This window comes from Sceloporus undulatus, chromosome 2, assembly GCF_019175285.1.
Source record: "Sceloporus undulatus isolate JIND9_A2432 ecotype Alabama chromosome 2, SceUnd_v1.1, whole genome shotgun sequence".
NCBI lineage: Eukaryota > Metazoa > Chordata > Lepidosauria > Squamata > Phrynosomatidae > Sceloporus > Sceloporus undulatus.
In genome coordinates, this window is record NC_056523.1 from 9234574 (window position 1) to 9259372 (window position 24799).

Genomic DNA, 24799 nt, shown 5'->3' on the forward strand with positions numbered 1-24799 from the left:
TAAAATGGTGAAGGGTCTAGAAACCATGTCCTATGAGGAACGCCTTAGGGATCTGGGGATGTTTAGCCTGGAGAAGAGAAGGTTAAGAGGTGATATGATAGCCCTGTTTAAATATTTTAAGGGATGTCATATTCAGGAGGGAGCAAGCTTGTTTTCTGCTGCTCCAGAGAATAGGACCTGGAACAGTGGATTCAAACTAAAGCAATAAAAAGCCCACCTAAACATTAGGAGGAACTCCCTGACAGTAAGTGTTGTTTGACAGTGGAAGACAATCTCTTGGAGAGTTGTGGAGTCTCCTTCCTTAGAGGTCTTTAAGCACAGGCTGGATGGCCACCTGTCAAAGGAGGTCCTTTGACTGTGAGTTCCTGCATGGCAGGGGATTGGATGATGGCCCTTGCGGTCTCTTCCAACTCTAAGATTTTATGATTCTTGCCCTGTCTAGTCTTACTGGGTTTTTTTTTATTTAGTTTCTACATATATCTGAAAAAAGGGTCTACTTCAGAGGGATAGGAGAGGTTAGAAGGCCATCTGGCAGGTTTGTTTTTGTGGCGGATTTCTTAGGCAGGATCTGCACTGCAGAAATAATGCAATTGGACACTGTTTTAGCTGCCGTGGCTCCATGCTACGGAATCCTGGGATTTGTAGTTTGTTGTGGCACCAGAGCTCTCTGAGAGAGAAGGCTGCATATCTCACAAAACTATAACTCCCAAGATTCTGTAGCATTGAGCCGTGGCAGTTAAAGCGGCTGCATTATTTCTGCAGTGCAGATACAGCCCTGAATTAGTTGTGGGAGTTGGACTAAATGACCTTCATCATTCCTTCCAACCAGAGATGTGGTCAAGTTAGTAGGGAAAAAAGGTGAATGTATTTAGGTAATTTTTTAAAAATCTGAATTAACTGCTTTTATATTAAAAGGAGAAATGTTAACTTATTAACTATTGAAATCGCTAGGAAGCTTTAAAAAAAAGTACCACCTGGAATTTCACGCATGCACTTTTTCTTCCCTCTATTTTGAACATGGGAGAGAAGACAGATGTTGCATGAATTTCTGAAAAAACCCTTACCTCACCCAAATTTTTTCTCTGGCTTCCCCTTTCTTCCTCTGCATCGTTCTTTAGCAGACTGATTCCTGCATAAACTCTAAAGGGCAAGAGTTCACAAATGCAGTTTCCTGGGAGAGATGAAGAGCCTCTAGCTGCATCCACACTGTAGAAATAATCCAGTTTGACCCCACTTTAATTACCCCAGCTCAGTGCTGTGGAATCCTGAAAATTGTAGTTTGTTGTGACACCAGAGCTTTTTGACAGAGAAAGCGAAATGGCTCACAAAACTACTGTTCCCAGAATTCCATAGCATTGAACCATAGCAGTTAAAGTGGGGTCAAACTGGATTATTTCTGCTGTGCGGATGTAGTTTCTGTGCAGTGCCTGAAGTGGAACACAGGAGATTCACCTGGATGCAAAGAAGATCCCTTTTCTGTGCTGCTGTTGTTGATTTAAAAATATTTTAACCTTGGAATTACCAAAAATATAATCTAATCATGCATATAAATAAGTGATTTGGATCTTGTGACTGGAACACGGTAATTACCCGATATTTGGGAAACAACTACCTAGGAACCACTGTGTTGTTTGAGATGGGTGCATTTACAATGTAAAAATAATGCAGTTTGACACTTCTGTTGCTCTACCTTATGGAGTTCTTGGATTTGTAATTTGGCAAGGTTTTTCTCCTTCTCTGCCAGAGAGTGCTTTGGAGGTTTTTAAACAGAGGTTGGATGTCAGGAGTGCTTTGATTCTGTGTTCCTGCATGGCATAAGGGAGTTGAAATCGTAGGATTCTGTAAAATGGAGCCCTGGCATTTAAAGTGGAATCAAATTACATTATCTCCACAGTGCAGATGCTCCCTAGAACATCTGCAGCCTCAGTTCACTGGCTAAAGCTTTAGACCAGTAGTTCTCAAGCTTTGGTCCTCCAGGTATTTTGGACTTTAACTCCCAAAGCCCCAGCCAGCTTATTCAAGGGTCAGGAATTCTGGGAGTTGAAGTCCAAAACACCCAGATGACCAAATTTTGAGAACCGCTGCTTTAGTCCATGCTGCTGTAAAGCTGGGTCCCTTCATGTATTTTGGACAATAATTCTATTTAGATCCAGCCACCATGGCCAAGGGTCAGGGGATGGGAAGAAAAGTAGGCCAAAACATCTCAAAGAAAGGTGGCCTACTGTGGCCTTATAGATATTTTGGATTTACAGCGGGCCCTTAGTATCTGCTGGGATTTGGTTCCTGGACCATGCTTTGATTGAGAGTTCCTGCATGGCAGGGGGTTGGACTGGATGGCCCTTGTTGTCTCTTCCAACTCTATGATTCTATGCTTATAACATTAACTAACTTGGGCCTCATAGAATCATAGAGCTGGAAGAGACCACAAGGTCCAACCCCATTCGGCCCTGCAGGAACTCTCAATCAAGGCACCTCCTTTGACAGATGGCCATCCAGCCTCTGTTTGAAGACCTCCAAGGAAGGAGACTCCACGACACTCTGAAGAAGGAGTGTGTTCCAGTGTTGAACAGCCCTGACTGTCAGAAAATTCCTCCTATTGTTGAGTTGGAATCTCTTTTCCTGGAGCTTGCATCCATTGTTCCATGTTCTAGTCTCTGGAGCAGCAGAAAACAAGATTGCTCCCTCAATATGACATCCTTCCAAATGCTTAAACAGGCTATAATACCACTTCTTAATCTTCTCCTCTCCAGAATTAAGGTTTTTTGTTTTTTTTAAAAAGAGTAACTTTTCCACCTCTATTGAAGGTCCCAAACTATTTCCCAAACTTTGGTCCTCCAGAGGTTTCCAGGATGAGTCAGGCAAGGCAGGCTGCATCCCATCTCCATTTGTTCAGCTGTTCAACTAACAGGTTTAGACTCAGAAGAAGAAATGAAGACTGGAGGAAAAAACACCAGCAATCTAAAATGTGCAGTAATTAAACCATTACTACTAGCAGAAAACATCATGAACTTGGGTCAGTTACTAAGGAAGGCCAAAGAAGTGTGTGCAAAAGCAGGCTTAAAGTTGAACGTAAATGAAAATAATGACCATGGAAGGGCTGCATCTGCCCTGCAAAAAATAACCCAGGTTTATACTACTTTAACTGCCATGGCTCCGTGCTATGGAATTCTGGGAAATGTGGTTTGTTGCAGCACCATAGATCTTGGACAGAGGAGGTCAGATGTCTCACAAAATCACAGCCCTCAGAAATTCTCTAGCTTTGAGCCATGACAAGTTAAAGTGGTGCCAGACTGGGTTATTTCTCTATATGGATGCAGCCAAAAAAGACTAGGAATGGGAAGGGTAGCCATGAAAGGACTAGAGAAGACCATGAGGAGTAAAGATAAAACAACTGAGCACTACAGTTAGAATCTTACAAGCCATTGTATTCCCCATCGCCATGTACAGATGTGAGAAGTGAACAGTGGGGAAAAAACAGATTAACAAGGAGATAAATTCATTTGAGATGGGATGCTGAAGAAGAGCGCTGAGACATCCTCCAGTCCCTGTCAAAATGGCCTTCCTTCTCCCCATACAAATTAACTCGTGGTAAAATGGGTGTAACAATTGTAGCAATAGTGTTGCAACTGGTGACTAAGTGGCAGTTGTGAACATGGAAGAGTTACCTAGGTTTGCTCAGCCATGAGTGTTCTGCAGTAACAATGGCTACTTAGCTACAATTGTGACACTACTGATGTAACTGTAACTCCCTCCCAGAAATAAAGATCCTTCCTGGGCCACAGTTCACTCTGAGGAAACCAAGTCTATGAAAGGTGGCGCTACAACATCTTTTGCACAGTTAGTCCCAAAGATGCTACAAGATCCCTTTGCAGACATGAGAAGGAGGGCCATTATGTTGGTGATCAGAGCAGAAGCGAATGGCATTTCTGTCAGATCTGAGGTGGCCATACTCTGACAAGTTACTTAATATATTTAATTAAGTAACTGATACAGAATTCTGGAAGAATTCTACAGAATTGTTATTATTACTGTATAGTACTGTGTATACTATACTACACTACTATACTGTAGCATACAGTATAGTATACTACTATACTATATACTATAGTACTATTGCATAGCACTGTATAATATACTAGTATAGTATATACTGCTGTACTGTACTACATACTATACAGTATATGCTACACTATGCCAGTATACTATGCCAAAGTACTGTGGTATAGTATACTACTACAGCATAATAGTGTATAGTATATAGTGTGCTATAGTAGTATACTATGCTATACTCAGTACTATATTATAATAATAATAAATAAATACATTTTTTATTTGTATACCGCCCTTCCTGAGATCAGGGCGGTTAACATCATAAAAACAACACAGATTACAATAAAACATCAGAAATTAACTACGCAACAATGTAATAAAACAAGATAAAAGCCCCGCTAGCCAGTCCTCTTGCAGAATACGAAGGAGGGGAGGCCTATTAGGACTCTGATTGGGGGAATGCGGTCTTAAACAGAAAGGTCTTTAAATCCTTTCTAAATTGGGCCAGGGAGGTGGCCGAGCGGAGCTCTAAGGGCAGCGTGTTCCAAAGGGCCGGGGCAGCGATGGAGAAAGACTTCCTCGTAGTAGAGGTAAGCCTAGCCCCAGGTACCTTCAGTAAATGCTGCCCAGATGTTCTGAGGGTGTGGGACGGAATGTACGGGGAGAGGCGGTCCTTCAGGTATCCTGGGCCCAAGCCATTTAGGGCTTTATAGGTCATCACCAACACCTTATATTGTGCCCGGAAGCGAATAGGCAGCCAATGCAGATCTTGGAGCACCGGTGTTATGTGGCTGGCCCTGGAAGTACCAGTAACCAGCCTGGCTGTCATATTCTGTACCATTTGTAGCTTCCGGGTTTGGTATAAGGGTTGCCCCATGTAGAGTGCATTGCAGAAGTCCAATCTCGAGGTTACCAGAGCATGTACTACAGTTTCAAGGTCCCTCTGGGCCAGGTATGGGCGCAGCTGGCGAATAAGCCGAAGCTGATAACAAGTGCTCTTGACTGTCGCATTCACCTGAGCAGTCAGGTGAAGCGACGAGTCAAGAAGCACCCCCAGACTGCGCACAGAGTCCTTCACAGGGAGCGTGATCCCGTTCAGGACAGGTGGAACTACCGCCATTCCTGGACCAGGGGAACCTATCACAAGTACCTCCGTTTTCTCTGGATTCAACTTGAGTCGGTTTTCCCTCATCCAGCCCATTACTGACTCCAGACAGGCCACGAGAGGAGAGACGCCAACCCCAGTCACTGCATCAGTCGGAGACATAGAGAAGATAATTTGGGTGTCATCAGCGTACTGATAACCCCACGCCCCATGTCTCCGGATGATCTCTCCCAGCGGTTTCATGTAAATGTTAAATAGCATGGGGGACAGAATGGCTCCTTGAGGGACCCCGGTTTTAAGGGCCCGCTCATCGGAGCACACGTCTCCCAGCTGCACCATCTGGGACCTCCCGGAGAGGTAGGACCGGAACCACTGGAGCGCAGTGCCCCCGATCCCCACCTCAGCCAGGCGCCCCAGAAGGATACCATGGTCTATGGTATCGAAAGCCGCTGAGATGTCCAAGAGCACCAGCAGGGACACGCTTCCCCTGTCGATGCCCAGACGGAGATCATTGACCAAGGCGACCATGGCCGTCTCAACCCCGTAACCCGCCCGGAAGCCAGTTTGAAATGGATCCAGATAATCCGTTTCATCCAAGACCGCCTGAAGCTGGATTGCAACCGCCCTCTCGATCACCTTCCCCAAAAATGGCAGCAGCGAGACTGGCCGATAATTATTATGTACCAGGGGGTCGAGGGAGGGCTTTTTTAATAAAGGTTTTACAATTATGATATATTATTATTATTATTATTATTATTATTAGGGCAAGGTTTCTTCAGAGGGCTCTTTGCCATGGCCTTGCCCTGAGGCTGAGAGAGTGTGTAAACTGTGAGGCTTAAATAGGGGCTGAGGTGGGCCTCGAACCCTTGGCTCCTCCCCCAACTTGGGAACGTGAAATGGCTCCTTTGAGGGCGTGGCCGGCGGCGGTTATGGAAGAAGCGGAAGCGTTAAAACCACCGAGTCGGCTCCTCCTTCCTAGAGCGTCGACCAACGGCTCTATGCGGCCGCTGCGTTCCTTCCGGTCCCCGCGAGGCTCCGCCCCCTCCTTTTGAATCTCTCCGCCCAGAGAGGGCTTGGGAGGCCAGGACGCCATTTGGGAGCCGGGAGACGGAGAAGAAAGGAAGAAGAAGGCGGCTTATGGGGTGGGGGAGAAGAACGCAGCTCTGGAGGCGGGGTGCGGTCTATATGGGGGTGGTGCTGGGGGAGGGAGCCCTTAGCCCTCTGGGGCGTTTGGACTACAACTCCCACAATCCCCCTCATTGGCAGGGCTGGCGGGGGCTCCTGGGAGTTGGAGTCCGAATGGCCTCAAAGGCCAAAGGTGCCGCGCCTTGGCTGCAAGGGGAAGAAGCAGGGTGGAGGTGGGAAGAAAGAGCAGCACTAGCAGCAGCCCCATTGTGTCTCCCTCTTTCGTATAATATAGACTATATATATATATATATATATATGTGTGTGTGTGTGTGTTTATAATATATCTGTGTATTTATATGTATATGTACAGTGTGTGTGTGTTATATATATATATATGCGTTGTGTATATGTGTACAGTGTGTGTATGTATGTGTAGTATATATGTGTATGTAATATATATGTATATATGTTTATATATTATATATATACACATATATTACATGTGTGTATATATAATATGTGTAATATATGTGTGTGTGTCTCTCTATATATGTACAGTGTGTGTATGTAATATATATGTGTATGTATGTGTGTGTATATATATATATATACATGCATATATTACATGTGTGTGTACCTAATGTGCGTGTGTAATATATACGTGTGTGTGTGTTTATGTATATGTGTGTGTGTGTACAGTGTGTGTGTACAGTGTGTGTGTATATATATATATATGTTTATATATATATTACATGTGTGTGTATATTTTAATATGTGAGTGTAATATATATATATATACACACACACAAGTATATGTGTTTTTGTGAGTGTGCAGTGAGTGTATATATGTGTGTGTGTAATATATATATATATATATATATACATACACACACACACACACACATGTACATATATTACATATGTATATTGTAAACCATTGGCTGAGCAGGGAATCAAACCCTGACTCCAGAGTCATGGTCAAATACTCAAACCATTGCACCATGCTGGCTCTCCAATATATATATCTGTGTGTGTGTGTCTCTGTGTGTGTGTGTGTGTGTGTGTGTGTGTGTTAAATGGTATGCAGTAGCTTAGTGGTTAAGATGCCAGTTCCAATTATCGTAATTCAGAAGGTTGGCATTATATATATTAATATGGTATTTTATAACTATCTTTTGTCTTGTCCAGCTGAGAGGCAGCGGGGGGAAAGACGGCAGAGGAAAGCAGGTGAGTGAGCTGGTCTTTGGGAGTGGACAGAGAAGAGGAGACTCCACCTGGGAGACATTGCTGTGGTAAGTGGGCCTTTGCTGTTCTCCCTCCCATTGTTTTCTTTTCCTGTAGTGATGGGAATCTGAGTCTGCCAGATGTTGTTGGACTGTAAGACCCAGCATCCCCAGTTAGGGTTGGGGAGGATGCAAGGAGCTGCAGCCCAAGAGGTCTGCAGAATCGAGGTTGGTATAAAAACCTACCAACAACGTACCAACAAAGTACCATTACAACATGTTTTGCTTCCATGGGAATTTAGGGAAGTTTTTTCGTTCAGGAACTTTAACCCCAAAAATATGCTTTGTCTCTTTTCAACCTAATGATTCATGTGGCATTGATAAAATGTCTTGCCCTACAATTTTGCCGCAGTAGGTTTGGTGTTACAAACTACCTCTGGGTGGCTTTGGGCAAGTCACACTCTCTCAGCCTTAGATGAGCCTCATATTGGGAGAAAATAAATAAATAAACTAATAACAGAGGAGGGCAGTGGCAGACCTCCTCTGAAGAAATCTGTGATAGGCTTGTCTTAGGTCGCCATAAATTGAAAATGACTTGAAAGCATGTACACAACCACTCCCTTTTCCAAAATCCAAAATCCTCCATCAATGGCTGAGATGGTGACACCTTTGCTTTCTGATGGATCATTTTACACAAACCTTATTTCATGCCATGTCCCTGACACCTGTCCTGCTTTTAACTGCTTAATATTCTCCCTTAGGATCCATCTGCACTGCAGAAATAATCCCGTTTGACACTAGTTTAAACTGCCATGGCTCAATGCTATGGGATTCTGGGATTTGTAGATTTGTGAGCAATTTAGCCTTCTCTGTCAGAGAGCTCTGGAGCCACAATAACCTGTAATAAATACAGTTCCCAGAATTCCATAGCATTGAGGCATAAGTGGTATTAAACTAGATTATTCCTGCAGTGCGGATAGAGCCTAAATGAATAAGAGCTGGGGTCCCAAATGTCTTCCCCTAGCAGTTCAGTATCTTAGTGTGCTTGCTTGGGCTTCTAATGTCTAGAACTCACTCAGACAGAGAAACCTGTTTACAGACAAACAGTAACTTTATTGAGTAACATAAAGCAAGAAAGTATCTCAGGTATGTTACTTCCAACTTAGTGCGGTTACATTAACATAACAATTGCAGGCTTAGCACAGTCCCCTCTGGACTTTCCTAAGTGGTTCTCTCTCCCAAGAGTTTATCATATGAAGGAGATCAGGAGTTTATCCCGTGAATATCCCAGGAAAATTGCGTAATCACATTAAACGGTTTCACATACCATCGCACAAAACCCACCATTATTAAAGTGGTCACAAAGAAGCATTAATGCGCATCTTTTTACTTTTGGGATTTCAGCAACAATGCCTTTCCACTATCACTTTATTTACGCAATTGCGTGTGATAATCATTTGCACCATTTTCGCTTTACTTGCGGGGTGCTTTAAATATGCTTTAATCTCTCTCTTTAAAGCCGAAATTAGCCCCAGTGTGATAAGCTCCCCAGTCATTTTCCTTATCTGGCTCTCATTGAAGAACTTTTCTCAGCCACTCACTCCTGCTTTTATTTGTCCTAATTTCCCTGCAAACCCCCATAGCAGTCTGTGTCTAAAGTGTGTTTAAAGTGTGAATGGCTACCACAAAGCCAGGCCTGCCGAGTGACTCCATCACAGGTATAATAATAATTACCTTCAGACTGTGTGCTTGTGAGTTAAACGAAATATAAATGAATTTAATGTTTAGGCTTGGATCCCATCTCCAGGGTACCTCATATAAGCAAATGTTCTAAAAGCTGAAAAACTCAGAAATCTGAAACAATTCCAGTCCCAAACATTTCAGACAAAGGAGGCTCAACCTGCACTGATTTATATACATTTGCAGTTTATCAGAGTCAGACATCGGCGTTGGAGTCGAAGGTTCGGTGTACCAATTCCACACATTTCTGGTCCTGCCTCTGCTTAGAAACATAGAATCATAGAGTTGGAAGAGACCATAAGGGTCATCCAGTCCAACCCCATTCTGCCATGCAGGAGCCCTCAGCCAAAGCATTCCTGACAGATGGCCATCCAGCCTCTGTTTCAGTGCAGCTCCCTGGCATCTGATAGACTGCTGCTGAATTTGGAGATTCCTTTAGCAGTGATGCCTGACAATTTTGATCCTGCCTCAGTGAATTTTTCTACTCACTTTGAATACCTCATCGACAAGAACATACCAATAAGGACTTGTCTGGGGCTAATAGGAGATGTAGCTCAGCACCTCTGGAGAGCACCAAGTTTCAAGAAGCAGGTCTAACACCAGCTCAGCTCTTAGCTTCCCTGCATCATGTGACAATAAATCTGACAAGTTACATTAAGTCAAAAGAGTATTTTTCCTTTTTGGAGGAAATCCATTTTTTCCCCATGATCTGTTTCGCTTTCTTGTCTTTAGACAAGCAAAATAGAAGCCTCTGTCTGGCCAGTTCTTAGTACAGTGCTCCCTCGGGTTACGAAATTAATTCGTTCCGCCGCCGCTTTCGTAACCCGAAAAGCATTCGCAAGCCGAAATGCCATAGGCGCTAATGGGGAAAAGCCGCGATTTCGTGCGAAAAAGCGCCGAAAAGCACCAAAAAATTTTTCGTAACCCGAAATAACCTTCGTAACCCGGAACAGGTTTTTTTAATGGATTTTTTTCGTATCCCGGAAATTTAGTAACCCGCGCATTTCGTATCCCGAGGTACCACTGTACATTGCTGAGTTTTATAAACTCCTATCGTGTCCCTTCTTACTCCACTTTGTTTGCTCAAGCAAAAAAAATTTAAAAATACCAATGTAACCTTTCCTTATAGGAGAGCCTCTGTTCCAGACTCCTGACCATTGTGACTGATCTTTTTGCCAGCTTTTGCAGCCATGTTTTTCTAATAGAAATGACTAGAACTGGACCCAGCATTCCAAAAGAGAGATGACATAAATGTACATACAGTGGGCTCTTGGGATGTTATATATATTTTAAATATGTTCAAGCCTTGGATGGTTGAATCCATGGATAAAGAATCTGTGGATAAGAAGAGCCCAACTGCACAAGTATGCCTCAGTTTATAAAAGAGATGGGTTTCTGGATATTAGTACTTTAACAGAAAATTTGGTACCTAAGGCAGAAATAACTTGAAAAGAATAGTGACAGGGACCAACACCACATGAAAGAGGAGCAGTTTAACCCATTCCCTTGTTATTGTTAGCTGCCTTCAAGTCGACATTGACTCACGGCGATCCTGTGGATGAGATACAGTGGTGCCTCGGGTTACGAAATTAATTCGTTCCGCCATTCCTTTCGTAACCCGAAAATTTCGTAACCCGAAACACTTTTCCGTTAGCACTGGAAAGCCTATAGCTGCACTTTGCAGCATTTGAATTTCGCGCCGAAATGAATTTCGTAACCCGAAAAATATTTCGTAACCCGAAACAGTTTTTGCCAATCCAACTTTTCGTATCCCGGAAATTTCGTAACCCGATCATTTCGTATCCCGAGGCACCACTGTATCTCTAAGCTCCCCTGTCATCAATCTCTCTGCTTAGGTCCTGCAGGCCCAGGCTTGTGTCTTCCTCCCTGATCAAATCTAAGCATCTAGAGTGAAGTCTTCCTCTCTACTACCTTCTCTTTCCTGGCAAAGTTGTTTTTTCTAGTGAGTCCTGCCTTCCCATGATTTGGCCAAGAGCACAACAGCCTCAATTTGATCATTCTTGACTTTGTGGGAGAGTTCTGATCTGTTCCAGGACCCATTTGTTTGTCTTTTTAGGTGTCCATGGTATCTTCAGCACTCTTCCCCAGCACCACATCTCAAATGAATTGATTTTTTTCATATATCTGTTTTCTCTTATCTATACATGATACAGTTGCCTGGACAGTTCTGACGTTATTGTTCAGCTGTATATCCTTACACTTTAGGATCCTGTTCTTCCATGGCTGCCCTTCCCAATCCTAATCTTCTTCTGAGTTCTTGACCGCAGTCTCCATTCTGATGACTGTGTGATCCAAGGTATGGGGAGTCTTTAACGCTTTAAATTTTCTCATTGTCAATGGCCCTGTCCAGATGGGCCCTTTGCGGCACGTCCACAACGTGCTAGGGTTGCCTCGGGGCAACGCATGCACATGCCCCACAACCCTAGCATGTCATGCACCCACCACAGTGGCGCAGCACCATACATACAGCGCACGCAACAATTACATTGCTGCTGCACCGCCTCTAAACAGCGCTGCGCAGCTATGACATAACCCCGCCGTCTCTGGTGCTTAGTGGCGCCACAAAAAGGAGCCACTTTTTGCAGCTACTTTTTTGCTGCGCAGCAGCACTGCACAATTTGTATGCTGCAGCGCTCCTGCACAGCAAAGAGAGGCGCCAAGGAGGCACCTCTTTGGTGGTCTGCACCCTGCCTAGGTTGCATGTATGTAGATCGCCTGTGGTCATTATTTCTTGTTCAGCAACAAGCCTGCCATTGCACTTTCTTCCATGTTTTACCAGACTTTTTATTCAGAACTAACAAGAGGAATATGTGAAATTAAACAACTTGTTCAAGTAGGCCTTGCAGAAGGAAATCAAAACCTTCTGGAGAATATGTGACGCCTTCTTCCAGTGTGCATCTAGGCTTTACTTTTTCTTTCATCACCCTTTGCTTATCTTTTGATTTCCATTTTGCTGGCGAAGCTTGTAAATCTTATATCTTTTTCAACATGCTGCGGGTAGCTTATGGGGCAGGTTTATCTACTTCCTCCTTTTCTCTCTTGCTGTTTGCACATGCTCAGTAAGGGTTTCTGGAGGCAATTGCTGTTTACCTGCTATAGGTAGACAGGAGCAGCCAGCTGTAGTAAGATTGGCTAGGGCAGTGGTTCCCAACCTTTATTCCTCCAGATGTTTTGGACTACAGCTCCCATAATTCCTGACTATTAGCTGAGTTGACAGGGGCTTCTGGGATCTGGAGTAAAAAACAAGTGAAGGCCCAAAGCTGAGGAACCACTGGGCTAGGGAACAGAATCTCATATTTCCCCCCAGTTCTAGCTGTGTTGCATTGTTTACTGGAGAGATGCTGCTGCAACTCAACACCAAAATCTGTGTTTCTGCAACCCTCCTTCACCATCCTCCCAAACATCAAGGTAGACAATTGTTGTTGTTAGCTGCCTTCAAGTCAACCCCGACTCATGGCAACTCTGTGAATGAGATGCCTCCAATTCCCTCTTTATGCTCCACTGCTCTGCTTAGGTCCCACAGACTGAGGCCTGTGGTCTCCTCAATGGAGTCTATCCATCTGGCATGCGATTTTCCACTCTTTATACTGCCTACTACTTTGCCTAGCATTGTTGTCTTTTCTAATGAGTCATGCCTTCTCATGATGTGGCCAAAGTACAGCAGCCTCAATGTAGTCATCTTGGCTTCCAGGGAGCGTTCAGGCTTGATTTGTTTTAGGACCCAGTTGTTTGTTTTTCTGGCCATCCATCGTGTCCTCAGCACTCTTCTCCAGCACTACATCTTAAATGAGTTGATTTTCTTCCTATCTGTTTTCTATTTCCTTTCTGCTATCTGGTTTGACAATAGATAAGGTGAAAAGGGGTCTGGACAGTTGTAAAAAGGAGCTTTGCTGTTGGAAACTTTGTTAGCTGAGATAACACCTGTACGTTAAATTAGGATTCACTGCCCCAATGTGTATTGCTTACCATTGTGATTCTTCTCATAAGCCATGTTGGTTCAGTCTGGGGGCCTGTCTGTTACCAGACTTCCAGCCCAGGGGAGGCCAGATGTCCGTGGACATGGCACCCTCCTGCTCATGCTCCCTAGCAGCTGGTATTCCTAGGCACACTGCCACCAGTACTGGGCATGCTGTAGAGACATCCTGACTAGTAGTCAGTGCTGGCCCTAAGCTCCATGAATTTATCTACTTCCTTTTAAAATTATCCAAATTGGCAGCCATTACTTGTGGTACATCTTGTGGTAGTGAGTTCCACAGCTGAACTCCATACCATGGGAAGAAAGTGCAGACAGTGCTAGCCATCCTGTAATGGTGAGTTCCACAGATGAACATGCCATGGGAAGAAATTGGCAGCCATTGTTAGCCATCTTGTGTTAGTGAGTTTCACAGCCCATACTGTACGTGGGAGAGGGGGAATGGCAGACATTAGTGTCATCTTGTGTTAGTGAGTTCCATCATTGAACCACATGCCTTTTCTCCTCTTTTCCTTTATTGCATAGAAATCACCTTGGGAATAAATCAGGATTGTCCTAACAAGATGAAAGTGAAGGAGGAAACTGCAGGAGGCCCTGACCCTTTGGGGGCACCCAACGAATCGGGGAACAGCCTACAGGCTAAGTTCAGCAGAGGGAGTCAGTGTGAGGTGGCAGCAGCCCAGATTAAGTCAGAGCCAGAAGAAGCTGAGTTACAACTCTGGGAGGGCCAGTGGCACGACTTCCTGAAGACAGAAGAGCCCTCTTGCTCTGGGTGGGGAACTGTACCCCCGTCAGAAGCCAAGCCCTCTTTGGTTCTCTCTGAGGCCCAGCCCAAAGTGGAAGAAGAGATCTCCTCCATGAGCCTGAAAACTGAAGAGCAAGAAAGCCATGTGGATGAGAAGGAAGAGACCCTGAGTGACAGAAAGACGGACGTTGAGCTCCAACGTAAGCGTTTCCGGGGTTTCCTCTACAAGGAGGCTGAGGGGCCCCGGGCAGCTTATCTTCAGCTAGAGGAACTCTGCTACGGGTGGCTGGAGCCAGAAAGACGCAGCAAAGAAGAGATCCTGGAGATTCTGGTCCTGGAGCAGTTCTTGACTATCCTTCCACGAAAGATGGAGAGATGGGTTAGAGAGCGTTGCCCGGAGACCTGCGACTGGGCAGTGGAATTGGCGGAAGATTTCCTGCAGTGGCAAGAAGAGGCAGAAGAGTGGGGAGAGCAGGTGAGGTCATTTTGTCCTGCCAGATTTTAAGGGGTTCAGAGTAGCTGATGAAGAAGAATAAAATGTAGCCTCCCTCCTTCCAGCTTTTATTTGCTCTTTCTCCCATCCCTAGCCCATTGTCTGAGCATGAACTTTGCATGTTGAATGTTCCCTGGTTCAGCTCTTGGTGTCTCAGGTTAAAAGGATCTCAGTTTAAAAAGGCAAGCAAGGCACCTGCTTGATAACACTGAGAGCTGACACACCAGGAATTCACCCAGACAGTATGATTGCTTCCTTGTGGACTGAGAGAGTCCTTGTGGAATGAATAATTTTTGTAAGACTTGTATTGTAGCATAATAGAAATCTTGGGCTTCTATGTCAAATAGGAATGAATGACTTTTCTAAGGCCTGTATTATTCTGACATGATGTAAACCTTGAGTTCTGTCTAATAGGTTCTTCTTTTTCTGTTTTTAGGATATGGGAAGGGTTCAGGAGTTTGGTGTGACTTTCTCCAAAGTCAACCAAACTCTGCTGAACACTGGAAAGGAGGACTTTGGCAAAGCAGTAAAGCAGGAGAGTGACAGACATTCCGAGATATTTGGTAAGGGATTTCTAGTCTCGGTAAGGGATTTCACATCTCTCGGTTAATCTGTTCAAGGCAAAGCTCAGAAAATTAGCCTTCTGTGGAGCCAGGTCTCTGCAAAAAGTCCAGCCACTATGGGTGTGGATACTGTGAGTTTTCATTCAGGAAAACTAGAAATTCTTGCTGGCTGAAACCAATAGGACAAATTAGGCTAGAGTGTGAAGCTCCCCCACCTTTTTTTTGGCCCAAGGACCGTATGGATTCTGGGCAAGTGCATCCAAGGCTGCAAGTCATTCTTGGGTGGGCACAGACAACACTCTAAAGTGGATAGGATCATTCCACTACGTTCCAGAGCTTTTGCCCATTTTTCCCATACAACACAGGTGGGCAATGGGGGTCAATTCCCCATCCCCTCTGCAAGTCACATGGTACCATTCGGGAACACCAGAAGTAACATCACTTGGCTTACCCTTGCTATTTTCAGTGGTTTTAAGGTGGGTTTCCCCCCCTTTTTTGTATTAGTTTATGGGATTTTGAGGAGTCTGTGGAAGTAGAGACCTAAATTGCTGTCCTTGTGGTGGTTTGCAATTCTCCACCTTAATTTAGGGTTAAGGGAAACTGTGGAAGGTATTTGAATCAATTTTGCGACTGTGGGACTCCCCTGAGGGTTGCAAAAACTACCAAGGAAGCAAAAACAAAAACATCGAGAAATGCCCAGAAGTCACTTCTGATTTTGAAAATTATGTTGTTTTTATTGTTTTCTAAAACTTAAGTCAGAAAACAAATTAAAGGGTTAATTGGTTCTTTTGGAAGCTCTTGAGGGGCACAAAAACAATTGGTTGAGGGCCCCTTGCATCCCTAAGGCCATGCTTAGCCCACCTCTGATCCAGGACTGGGAACCTTTTTCAAGTAAGCAGAACATAAAGCTCCACCAGCATTCTGGTGAAGCTCTTAATACAAGAGCTTTGAGATGGTCAGAGGTGCTTCTCCCACCCACCTCCACTTATATAATCGAAGCTGGATGGTGCTGGATGCACCACTTCAGCCAGTGGAGAGAGTGCCCCATGCACTTTGCGTATCCCCTCTCAGGAGTTCCAAAATTCACCATATTGGTGGCTGTTTGCTTTCTGCTGGTTCAGTGTACACAGACATTTCATGCACACAATTTTTAAAAATATTATGTATAAAATTATCTTCAAGCTATGTTTATAAGTGAAGTCAAAAGCTTTCATGGCCGACAGCCATAGTTTTTTATGGCTTTGATGCCAGCCACAGATGCTGTCGAAACGTCAGGAATAAACTCTTCTAGAACATGGCCACATAGCCCGAAAAACCCACAAAAAACTATGTTTATAAGTTATATATGAAACATAAATTAATTTAATTTTTAATCTTGGGTCCCATCTCCACGATATCTCATTATATATTCTAAATTTTCAAAAAATCCAAAACACTACTGGCCTCAAACATTTTGGATAAGGCACACTCATTCTGTAATAGTATATAATATTAATATAATAACACTGTTCCTGCAGTGTAAGTTACCAAGAAAATTCCAGCTTGTCTTTGCAGCCACAGGTCAAAGGTATGTGATCTTCAAGGCTATTTTTATAGCTTCTCTTCCCAGCTGAAAAAGAGAATTGTTATTGCTGGGAGTCTTCAAGGGTGGTGTTCTTTTTAAATAAGCCACGTGGGGCATCAAATGACATTTGCATAACTGGAAGTGAACATCTGGCCCACACTGGGCCTGACTGTCCAAATTTTGGTCTGCCCTTGACAGGAGCTCTCTGAACAGAGTGTGGGAAAGGCGTCTTGATCGAAGTGTTTCTGTTCTAGAGTTACTGCCTCTAGCAGTGGGAATTGGATTAGATCAGAGTGGGGGGGGGGGGGGCTACAACCCTCCAGGCTCTGACAAACTACCATTCCTATCATGCCTCACCACTAACCAAGCTGAAAAAAGATTTAGCCAGGTTCATGAGGGCTTGGTTGTAGCTCCCCCTCTTATGGTGATGCTACATGTAGGTTCCCCATCCCTGGACTAGGTGACGTGCAAGGTCCCCTCAAACTGTGATTCTCTTGTTCTCCAGGAGATGACCAACAGATGGATGATGGCATGGAGGAATCACAGGGAACATCTTCTACGGGATACGAGGAAGACCAAATGGAGGAGTGGAAGACAAATTCCGTTTCAGAACTGCAAGATGATATTTACAAAGTTACCATTCCTGATGACATGCACCCAGGGACACAGCAGAATGCATGTCCTGCCTGTGGGAAGATGTTCACTCGGCTGTCACACCTGAAAAGGCATCTGGTGATTCATACCGGAGAGAGGCCCTATAAATGTTCGGCGTGCGGGAAAGGTTTTACTCAGAAAACAAACCTTGCTGCCCATGAGGTGATCCACAGGGAAGGGATATGCTCAGATTGCGGGAAAAGCTTCAAGCTGAAATGGGGCCTTACACCACATCGTGTGGGAGAGATGTGGTACAAATGCTCAGCTTGTAAGAAGAGCTGCAGCCAGGAGAAGGGTGATCTTGTGAGACCTAGGCCAGTAGATGAGCCTGGTGAGAGTGTCCAGGGAATGTCCTTTGAAATGCCCAAGCGAGTTAAGGTGGAAGACTTCTCTAGTCATCAAGAAGGACCTTCAGGTAACCGAGTGGAAAACGAAGTGGAGGAGTGGATGTGTAGATCTCTTAAAGTCCCAGGTGGTGTCCTTTGCAAAGTTAAAACCACACCGAAATCACCAGGGAATTACAAAGGGAAGAAGAGGAGTCCTTGCCCTGTGTGTGGGAAGATCTTTGCCACTCGGTCGAGCCTTAATAGACACCAGAGAATCCACACGGGGGAGAAGCCATATAAATGCTCTATTTGTGGGAAGAGCTTTAACCAGAAGACGAGCCTTCTCACCCATTCATTCATCCACACCGAACAGAAACCATACCATTGCTCTGAGTGTGGGAAGAGCTTCCGGCATTCAACTGGCCTTCTGGTGCATCAGAGAATGCACACTGGTGAGAAACCGTATAAGTGCTCCATCTGTCAGAAGAACTTCAGTCAAAGCAGCCATGTTGTCAAACACATTTCAAGGAAACATGCAAAAGAGAAAGAAAAACTCCGTGCTGCTTATGCTGCGAACAGCTGAGGCCCGCTCTTTTATTTTTAATTTAGAGTTTGGAAGGAGCAATTCATTCTGACCTTTGGGAAAGTTTCCTTTCAAGAATGCATGTGTGTAGAAAAAAAATACTTGGCCAACAAAGATGAACTGCATTGTTTCTGTACAAGATACTGTGTTAGAAGAGAAACCCAACTCCTGACTGGAAGAAAAAATGACCAGAGCAGTCACTCAGTTTAATGTAATTGATCCAGCAGTCACACCTCAAAACGTTTTAGTTAGCTGTTGGTAATGCTGAAGCTCCCATCATTCAGCTTCATTGAATGACTCTAGGTTCCGCTGCCATGAATGAAAAAGAAAATCTTTTCTCTATTCACCTGTTCTACACCATGCATATTTTAATACATCTCTGTTATGTCTTTTCTTGTTTGTCTTTTTTCCTCTCTCCCTTAAACTAAATTGCTCCAGAAAGTGTAATGTTTCCTCAGAGGAGAGTTATTCTAGCCCCCTGTCTTTGCCTTTTCCCCATCCCTACAGGAATGGTATTCACAACAAAGAAAGTGGCAAAGCCTTATTCTCTTTGTCCCCAGAAAATGCTACAGATTGTATAAGTATAGGAACAGTTAAATCAGTAGTTCCCAAATTTTGGTCCTCCAGATGCTTTGGACTTCATCTCCCAGAATTTCTGACTGCTGGCCAGACTGAGGCTTCTGGGAGTTGAAGTCCAAAGCTCCTAGAGGACCAAAGTAGGAAAACTGGACTAAATGGGGGGGGGGGGGGCATGGTGCATACACAACCCAAGGGCCATTCTGTGGGCCATGAGTTCCCCAGATGCTGCATGCTGGGTGGCAGGAATCAGCAACACAGGTGAATAGCCACAATTGGATGCCTCCAGTGGCAGTGAATCATCTTTAAAATGGGTCACAGGGCCCCTGCTTATGCCACTATACAATTTTTTAAAAATTCCAAACCAGAAGTCCATTTCCTGCCATTTTGAATTTGATATTCTTGGGGGGTTTGCTTTGGCATCTGAGGATCTGTATGAGTCCAGTGGCAGACAGAGGCTTCCTAGATTCCCAGAATTTGCCCACTCCTGGACTAGTTAGTATGCAAGGACCCATCTTAACTGTGATACCAAGCTGCAACCCCAGCTTCCAAAAGGTACAAGCCAAGTAGAGCAGCCTTGTCTATGAGACCAAAGAGATCCCTTCTCTTTAGCATGCATCTGAACACAAAGGCCAGAGTCATGTTGGTGGCTAATGCTGGTGTAAGGCCAGGTCAGACCATCCTAAGAGAGGGTTCTTTTACACACACTGCAAAGAGCTTCCAGGACTTCCTTGTGCAATGGCTTTTCCCCAGGAGCTCCCTGGCACTATTGATTGGCCACAAGATCTTATTGGGGAACCATCTGGTGGAAGTTATTCTGCCCCTAGGCAGAGAAGAGTTTCCTTAAAAGGCTGGGTTGGCAGCTTTTGAAAAAGGGAAGGGTGGAGGAATCCAACTAAATGTTATGAATTTTGCAGAAAGAAATAATGGGTATGCTCTGTGCAGCCCTCCACATGTTGGACTGTAGCTCCCAACAGCCCCTGCCTGTGTAGCCAATGGCAAAGAATGTTAGGAGTTCCAATTGAAGTACTGCATATACTTGACTGTAATTTCTAAACGTACACATGAGTATCTGGGGAACCCAAACAATTCCACCACCACTCTGATATACAAGTATGAACCTTCTAACACCCTAACAGAAATGAAGCATTGAAAAATGATCATGAGTTGGGGGCATGTTTGGTAGCCATTTTGGCAGGTTTGATGTGGCCATGAACATGCATAAGGTTGCCACAGCAAAAACTAGAGAGGGTTTCTGCAGCTTTTAATGAGTGTGTAGAAGAGGGAATTTCAGCAGCTGCTCTGGGCTCCTGGAGGAAGGAAAAGGAGACTGCTCTCCACCTGCGAGCAGACCCTCATTTCTCTTCCCCAGTGAGCCAAGTCCAGCTTTTACCTTATAGTCTGGAATTGCCTATCCCCTCCAGCTTTCTTGAGGCTCATGGGAACTGTCTGCTGAACTATGCTGTAATGTAGGATCTCACCCAAGCAGGATTGTTCTTGGGATGTATTTGCCAGTCAAAAAAAAAAACAAAACAAAACAGGATTTTGAACCAAAGGTTTAACTGACTGTAAGGCAAGGCAGCAGAAATATCCCTTGTTCCTGAATTATAGTGGATTTCTGAATGCAGGTGTTATTGTGTGCCATCAAGTCATTTCTGACTTATGGAGACCCTAAGGTGATCCTATCATGCGGTTTTCTTGGCAGGATTTTTTCAGAAGGGGTTTGCCATTGCCTTCTCTTGAGCCTGAGAGAGTGTGACTTGACCAAGGTCTTGGTTTACATTGCCAAACAACAATCAAACCTTTGTCTCCAGAGTCATAGTCCAATACTCAAACCACTATACTATGCCTCACTCCCTAAAAGTACATATGTTTCTGGGCATGTGTTTAGCAGAACATTTGGTAAGATGGGAAGAAATAACCTGGAAAGAATAGGTATGGGTTCCAATGCCGCAAAAAGAAGAGCAGTTTCCCTTTTTTAAAATTCAAAGCTTACAATTTGTACATGTGAAATGAAGCAACTAAGTCAGCTGTACCTTGCAAAAATAAACAAAAATACATTGAACCTTCTAGAGACCATTTGAAAGCTTCCACAATAACTTTTTGTTTTTTGTTTGTTTGTTTGTTTTGCCAACATCCACTTGCCTTATTATTTCCATTTTGGTAGCCATACTTTACTGTGCTGGGAGTAGCTGGTGAATCAGGCTTATCTTCTTTCCTTGCTTCCCTGTTTTCCTGCCCAGGACTCTGGAGGCAGCTGATGCTTACCTTGCCTATTGTGGGCAGGCACACCTTACTGTAGTTGTGTGCCTTTGAGTAGTTTCCGAATTACGATGACCCCAACACAAATCTATCCTGGATTTTGCTTGGTAAGGTTTGTTGACCAGGGAGCAGGGTTGGCTTTGCCTTCCTCTGACCTCGAGAGAGTGTAACTTTGTCCAAGCTCACCCTGTGGGTTTCCATGGCTGAGTAGGAATTCAAACCCTGGTCTCTAGAATCATAATCCAACATTGAAGCAACTACACCATGCTGGTTCTCAAGACTGTACAGTTGTTTGTAAAGTCGAAGGCTTTCATGGCCAGCATCCATAGTTTTTTGTGGGTTTTCAGGCAATGTGGCCATGTTCTAGCAGAGTTTCTTTCTGACGTTTTGCCAGCATCTGTGGCTGGCATCTTCAGAGAAAAGTACAGTTATTTGTTGTTAACTGCCCTGACTTATGGTGCTCCTGTGGATGAGACACCTGCAAGCCCTGCTATCCTCCCCTGCTCTGCTTAAGTCCTGCCGATTCAATAGAATCAGCTAAAGTAGAATCCCACTCTTTTTCAGCTCAAGATTTATTGCACTGTTTATTGCAGACACACTACTACAAACCAGCACTGAATTTTTTCTTTCTCCAGCCCTCTTCTGATTGCCAATGGTGCTTTAAAAAATTCCAGCTGGATAGAGGGTGAAGGGGAAACAGAGGGCTGGGTGGACATAAAAGGATTCCCTCTGTCCTTAGAACCTTGGCTACAGTTGTTTCTTTCTATAAATGTCCCAGTATTGCAGGGACAGAGTTGCTTAATCCTCTTCTTGTGTGCTTCTGTTTCTGACTTCTGGTGACCCAAAGGCCAACCTTTCACAGGATTTTCTTGGTAAGTTTCTTCAGAGGGGGTTTGCCATTGCCTTCCTCTGAGGCTGAGAATGTGTGACTTGCCCAAGGTCCAGAGCTGAGCAGAGATTCGAACCCTGCTTTCCTAGTCCAACACTCAAACTACTGCGCCGCACTGGCCTTCCAATCACTGGCAGAATGGGCTTCCTTCTTAGAATCATAGGCGCATTACAGACACGCCAAAGGGGCATATTAGGGTTAGGAAGGGGCGTGGTAGGGTTGAGAAGGGGCGTCCCTGCCAGACGCCCCTCAACCCTAGTACGGACTGAGTCCATACAAAATGGTGGCGCCCGTCCACACGGGGGCTGCCATTTTGACATCACGGATGCATAGAGTCCAGATGTTGCGCGGCGGAAGTGATGCTGCGAGTGCTCAACTAGCGCCTTGCGGCGCCACTTCTGGACCACAGCATTTTGGCGCTTCTTTCTTGCTGCGTCTGGGAACCGCGTGGTTTGGCCGCTGTGGTTCCTGGACGCAGCAACCGGCAGCGGTGCGAGACCGCCCGTTTTGGGCGGTCTGTAACATGCCATAGACTCATAGAATCATAGAGTTGGAAAAGACCACAAGGGCCATCCAGTCCAACCCCCTGCCATGCAGGAAATCTCAATCAAAGCATCCCTGACAGCCTCTGTTTAAAGATCTCCAAGGAAGGAGACTTTACTACACTCCAAGGGAGTGTGTTCCACTGTCAAACAGCCCTTACTGTCAGGAAGTTCCTCCTAAGGTTGAGGTGGAATCTCTTTTCCTGTAGCTTGCATCCATTGTTCCTGGTCCTGTTCTCTGGAGCAGCAGAAAACAAGCTTGTTCCCTCTTCAGTATGACATCCCTTCAAGTATTTAAACAAGACTATCATATCACCTCTTAACCTCCTCTTCTCCAAGCCAAATATCCCCAGCTCCCTGAGTCTTTGCTCATAGAGCATGGTTTCCAGACCTTCACCCTCCTTTGGACACGCTCCAGTTTCTCCACATCCTTTTTTAATTGTGGTGCTCTGCTCTTGGACCCACAACAAACTCCAACTCCCAGAATTCCATAGCCTTGAGCCATTGCAGTTAAAGCGGAGCTGAACCAGATTATTTCTCCAGTGTGGATGCAGCCCTACTTTCAAATGAAGGGTGTAATCTGTAGGACAAGGATTGGAACTGGGTGGGAGCCGGCAACCAGTTCCACACACACACACACCCCCGATCCTCCCATCTGAGCAACCAGCCCAAATACTGATGTTTTCTTCTGCACTCCTTCTCAGAATGGCAACAGCAAGTGACGGCATCACTTCCTATGGCCATTTCGAGAGGGACTGCAGAGGAAAATTTAAATATAGTATTTAAGGATAGTTCTGGGTTCTGGAATGTTTGGGGAGGGGGCTCATCTTTGTATTTGGGGGGAAATTTCCAGAAAATCATATAGATTGGTTTTTAAAAACTCATTTAGGTGGGGTGGGCACTTAGGGGGACTGGTGGAAATATTAAGGGGGCAGAAAAGTCATATCCAGGAGCTACTACAAAAATTGTTGATGCAAAAGGTCAGGGAAATGTCTCAACACACTCTAGCCATTCAGAATCTTTTCCATTTTAGTCCAAGACACAAAAGAAGAGTCATTCCTCTGTGTGTGTGTGTGTCTGTGTGTGTGTGTGTGTGTGGTCCTGTCAAGTCATTTCTGATTTATGGCGATTCTAAGGCAATCCTATCCTGGGGTTTTCTTGGCTAGATTTGTTCAGAGGGGGGTTGCCATTTCCATCCTCTGAGGCTGAGAGAGTATGACTTACCCAAGGTTACCCAGTGGATTTCATGGTTGAGTGGGAAATCAAACCTTGGTCTCCAGAGTTATAGTTCAACGCTCAAACCACTACGCTACACTGGCTCACATAAGTAGCCTTTAAAGGCCTACAAGAATGATATGAAGATAACACAAATACATAGACTACTTAGACTACTACAGACACAATACTACTACTGCAAACAGCTAACCCTTCAGTTTTTTTCTGCAGGCAGAAATTAAAACCCCTTTGCCTAATTCAAGGGGAACAAGGCCCAGTTTCTGCTCCTGAGAAAAGCGCAACTGCCTTCTGGCTTTCTCTCAATTTTTGGCAAGCACAAGCCGCTCTTCAAGATTTTCCACCTGCTGCTGAGTTCAGCTAGTTAGGACAGGCATGGGCAAAGCAGGGCTCCTCCTCCTCATCTTGCAGAGAAGTGAGCAGTGGAGTGCAAAAGATTCTGTCCAGGACCCAGTGCTATTTCACATCTCTGTCAATGACCTGGATGGTGGAGTAGAGGGCGTGCTTATCAAATATGCAAATGACATTAAATTAGGAGGCATAACTAACACCACACAGGTCAGGATCAAAATTCAAAATTACCTTAATAGAGTAGAACAGAGCCAAAGTTAACAAAATGAATTTCAACAGGGAGAAATGTAAGGTACTCCACTTGAGCAGGAAAACTGAAACACACAGATATAGGTTGGATAAAACCTGGCTTGATAACAGTACATGCAAAAGTGATCTAGGAATTTTAGTAGACCACAAGCTATACATGTGTCAACAGTGTGATGCAGCAGATAAAAAGGCCAATATGATCCTAGGCTTCATCAATAGAAGGGTAGTGTTCAGATCAAGGGAAGTAATAATACCACTCTATTCTTCTTTGATCCGACATAAAATGGTAAAAGGTCTGGAAACCATGCCCTATGAGGAGCTGGGTATGTTTAGCCTGGAGAAAATGGTTAAGAGATGATAGAATATCTATGAAATTAAATGAAATTTTATTATGGCCGATGACCAGTATGTTTAAATATTTAATAATAATAATAATAATAATAATAATAATAATAATAATAATAATAATAATAGTAATTTATTTGTATCCCACCTCTCCCACAGGATCGAGGCAGCTTACAACAGTAAT

The 24799-nt window shown here is 44.4% G+C and overlaps 2 protein-coding genes across 6 annotated transcripts in view; one reads left to right on the forward strand and one right to left on the reverse strand.

The window, feature by feature from the left end:
• Positions 1-24799, reverse strand: part of LOC121922021 (zinc finger protein 420-like) — a 319204-nt gene that overhangs the window by 217685 nt on the left and 76720 nt on the right. The window lies entirely within an intron of this gene.
• On the forward strand, positions 6197-18560 carry LOC121921890 (zinc finger and SCAN domain-containing protein 20-like). 5 transcript variants are annotated; one of them, XM_042450599.1, is made up of 6 exons: positions 6209-6297; positions 7472-7510; positions 7625-7734; positions 13766-14460; positions 14915-15041; positions 17111-18560. In XM_042450599.1, the coding sequence occupies exons 4-6, from the start codon at positions 13804-13806 to the stop codon at positions 18166-18168; spliced, it is 1842 nt and encodes a 613-aa protein (XP_042306533.1). In that variant the 5' UTR covers positions 6209-6297; positions 7472-7510; positions 7625-7734; positions 13766-13803; the 3' UTR covers positions 18169-18560. The 5 variants fall into 5 exon arrangements, with proteins under 5 accessions (XP_042306530.1, XP_042306532.1, XP_042306533.1 ...); XM_042450596.1 differs by lacking the exon at positions 7625-7734 and having other exon boundaries at positions 6197-6297; positions 7472-7575; XM_042450598.1 differs by lacking the exon at positions 7625-7734 and having other exon boundaries at positions 6197-6297.

Coding starts and splice junctions, on each gene's coding strand:
- LOC121921890 (XM_042450595.1), top strand. CDS start 6,293: ATGGGGTGGGGGAGAAGAACGCAGCTCTGGAGGCGGG. Junction 14,461..14,914: donor CAGAAGAGTGGGGAGAGCAG/GTGAGGTCATTT, acceptor TTCTGTTTTTAG/GATATGGGAAGGGTTCAGGA. Junction 15,042..17,110: donor CAGACATTCCGAGATATTTG/GTAAGGGATTTC, acceptor CTTGTTCTCCAG/GAGATGACCAACAGATGGAT.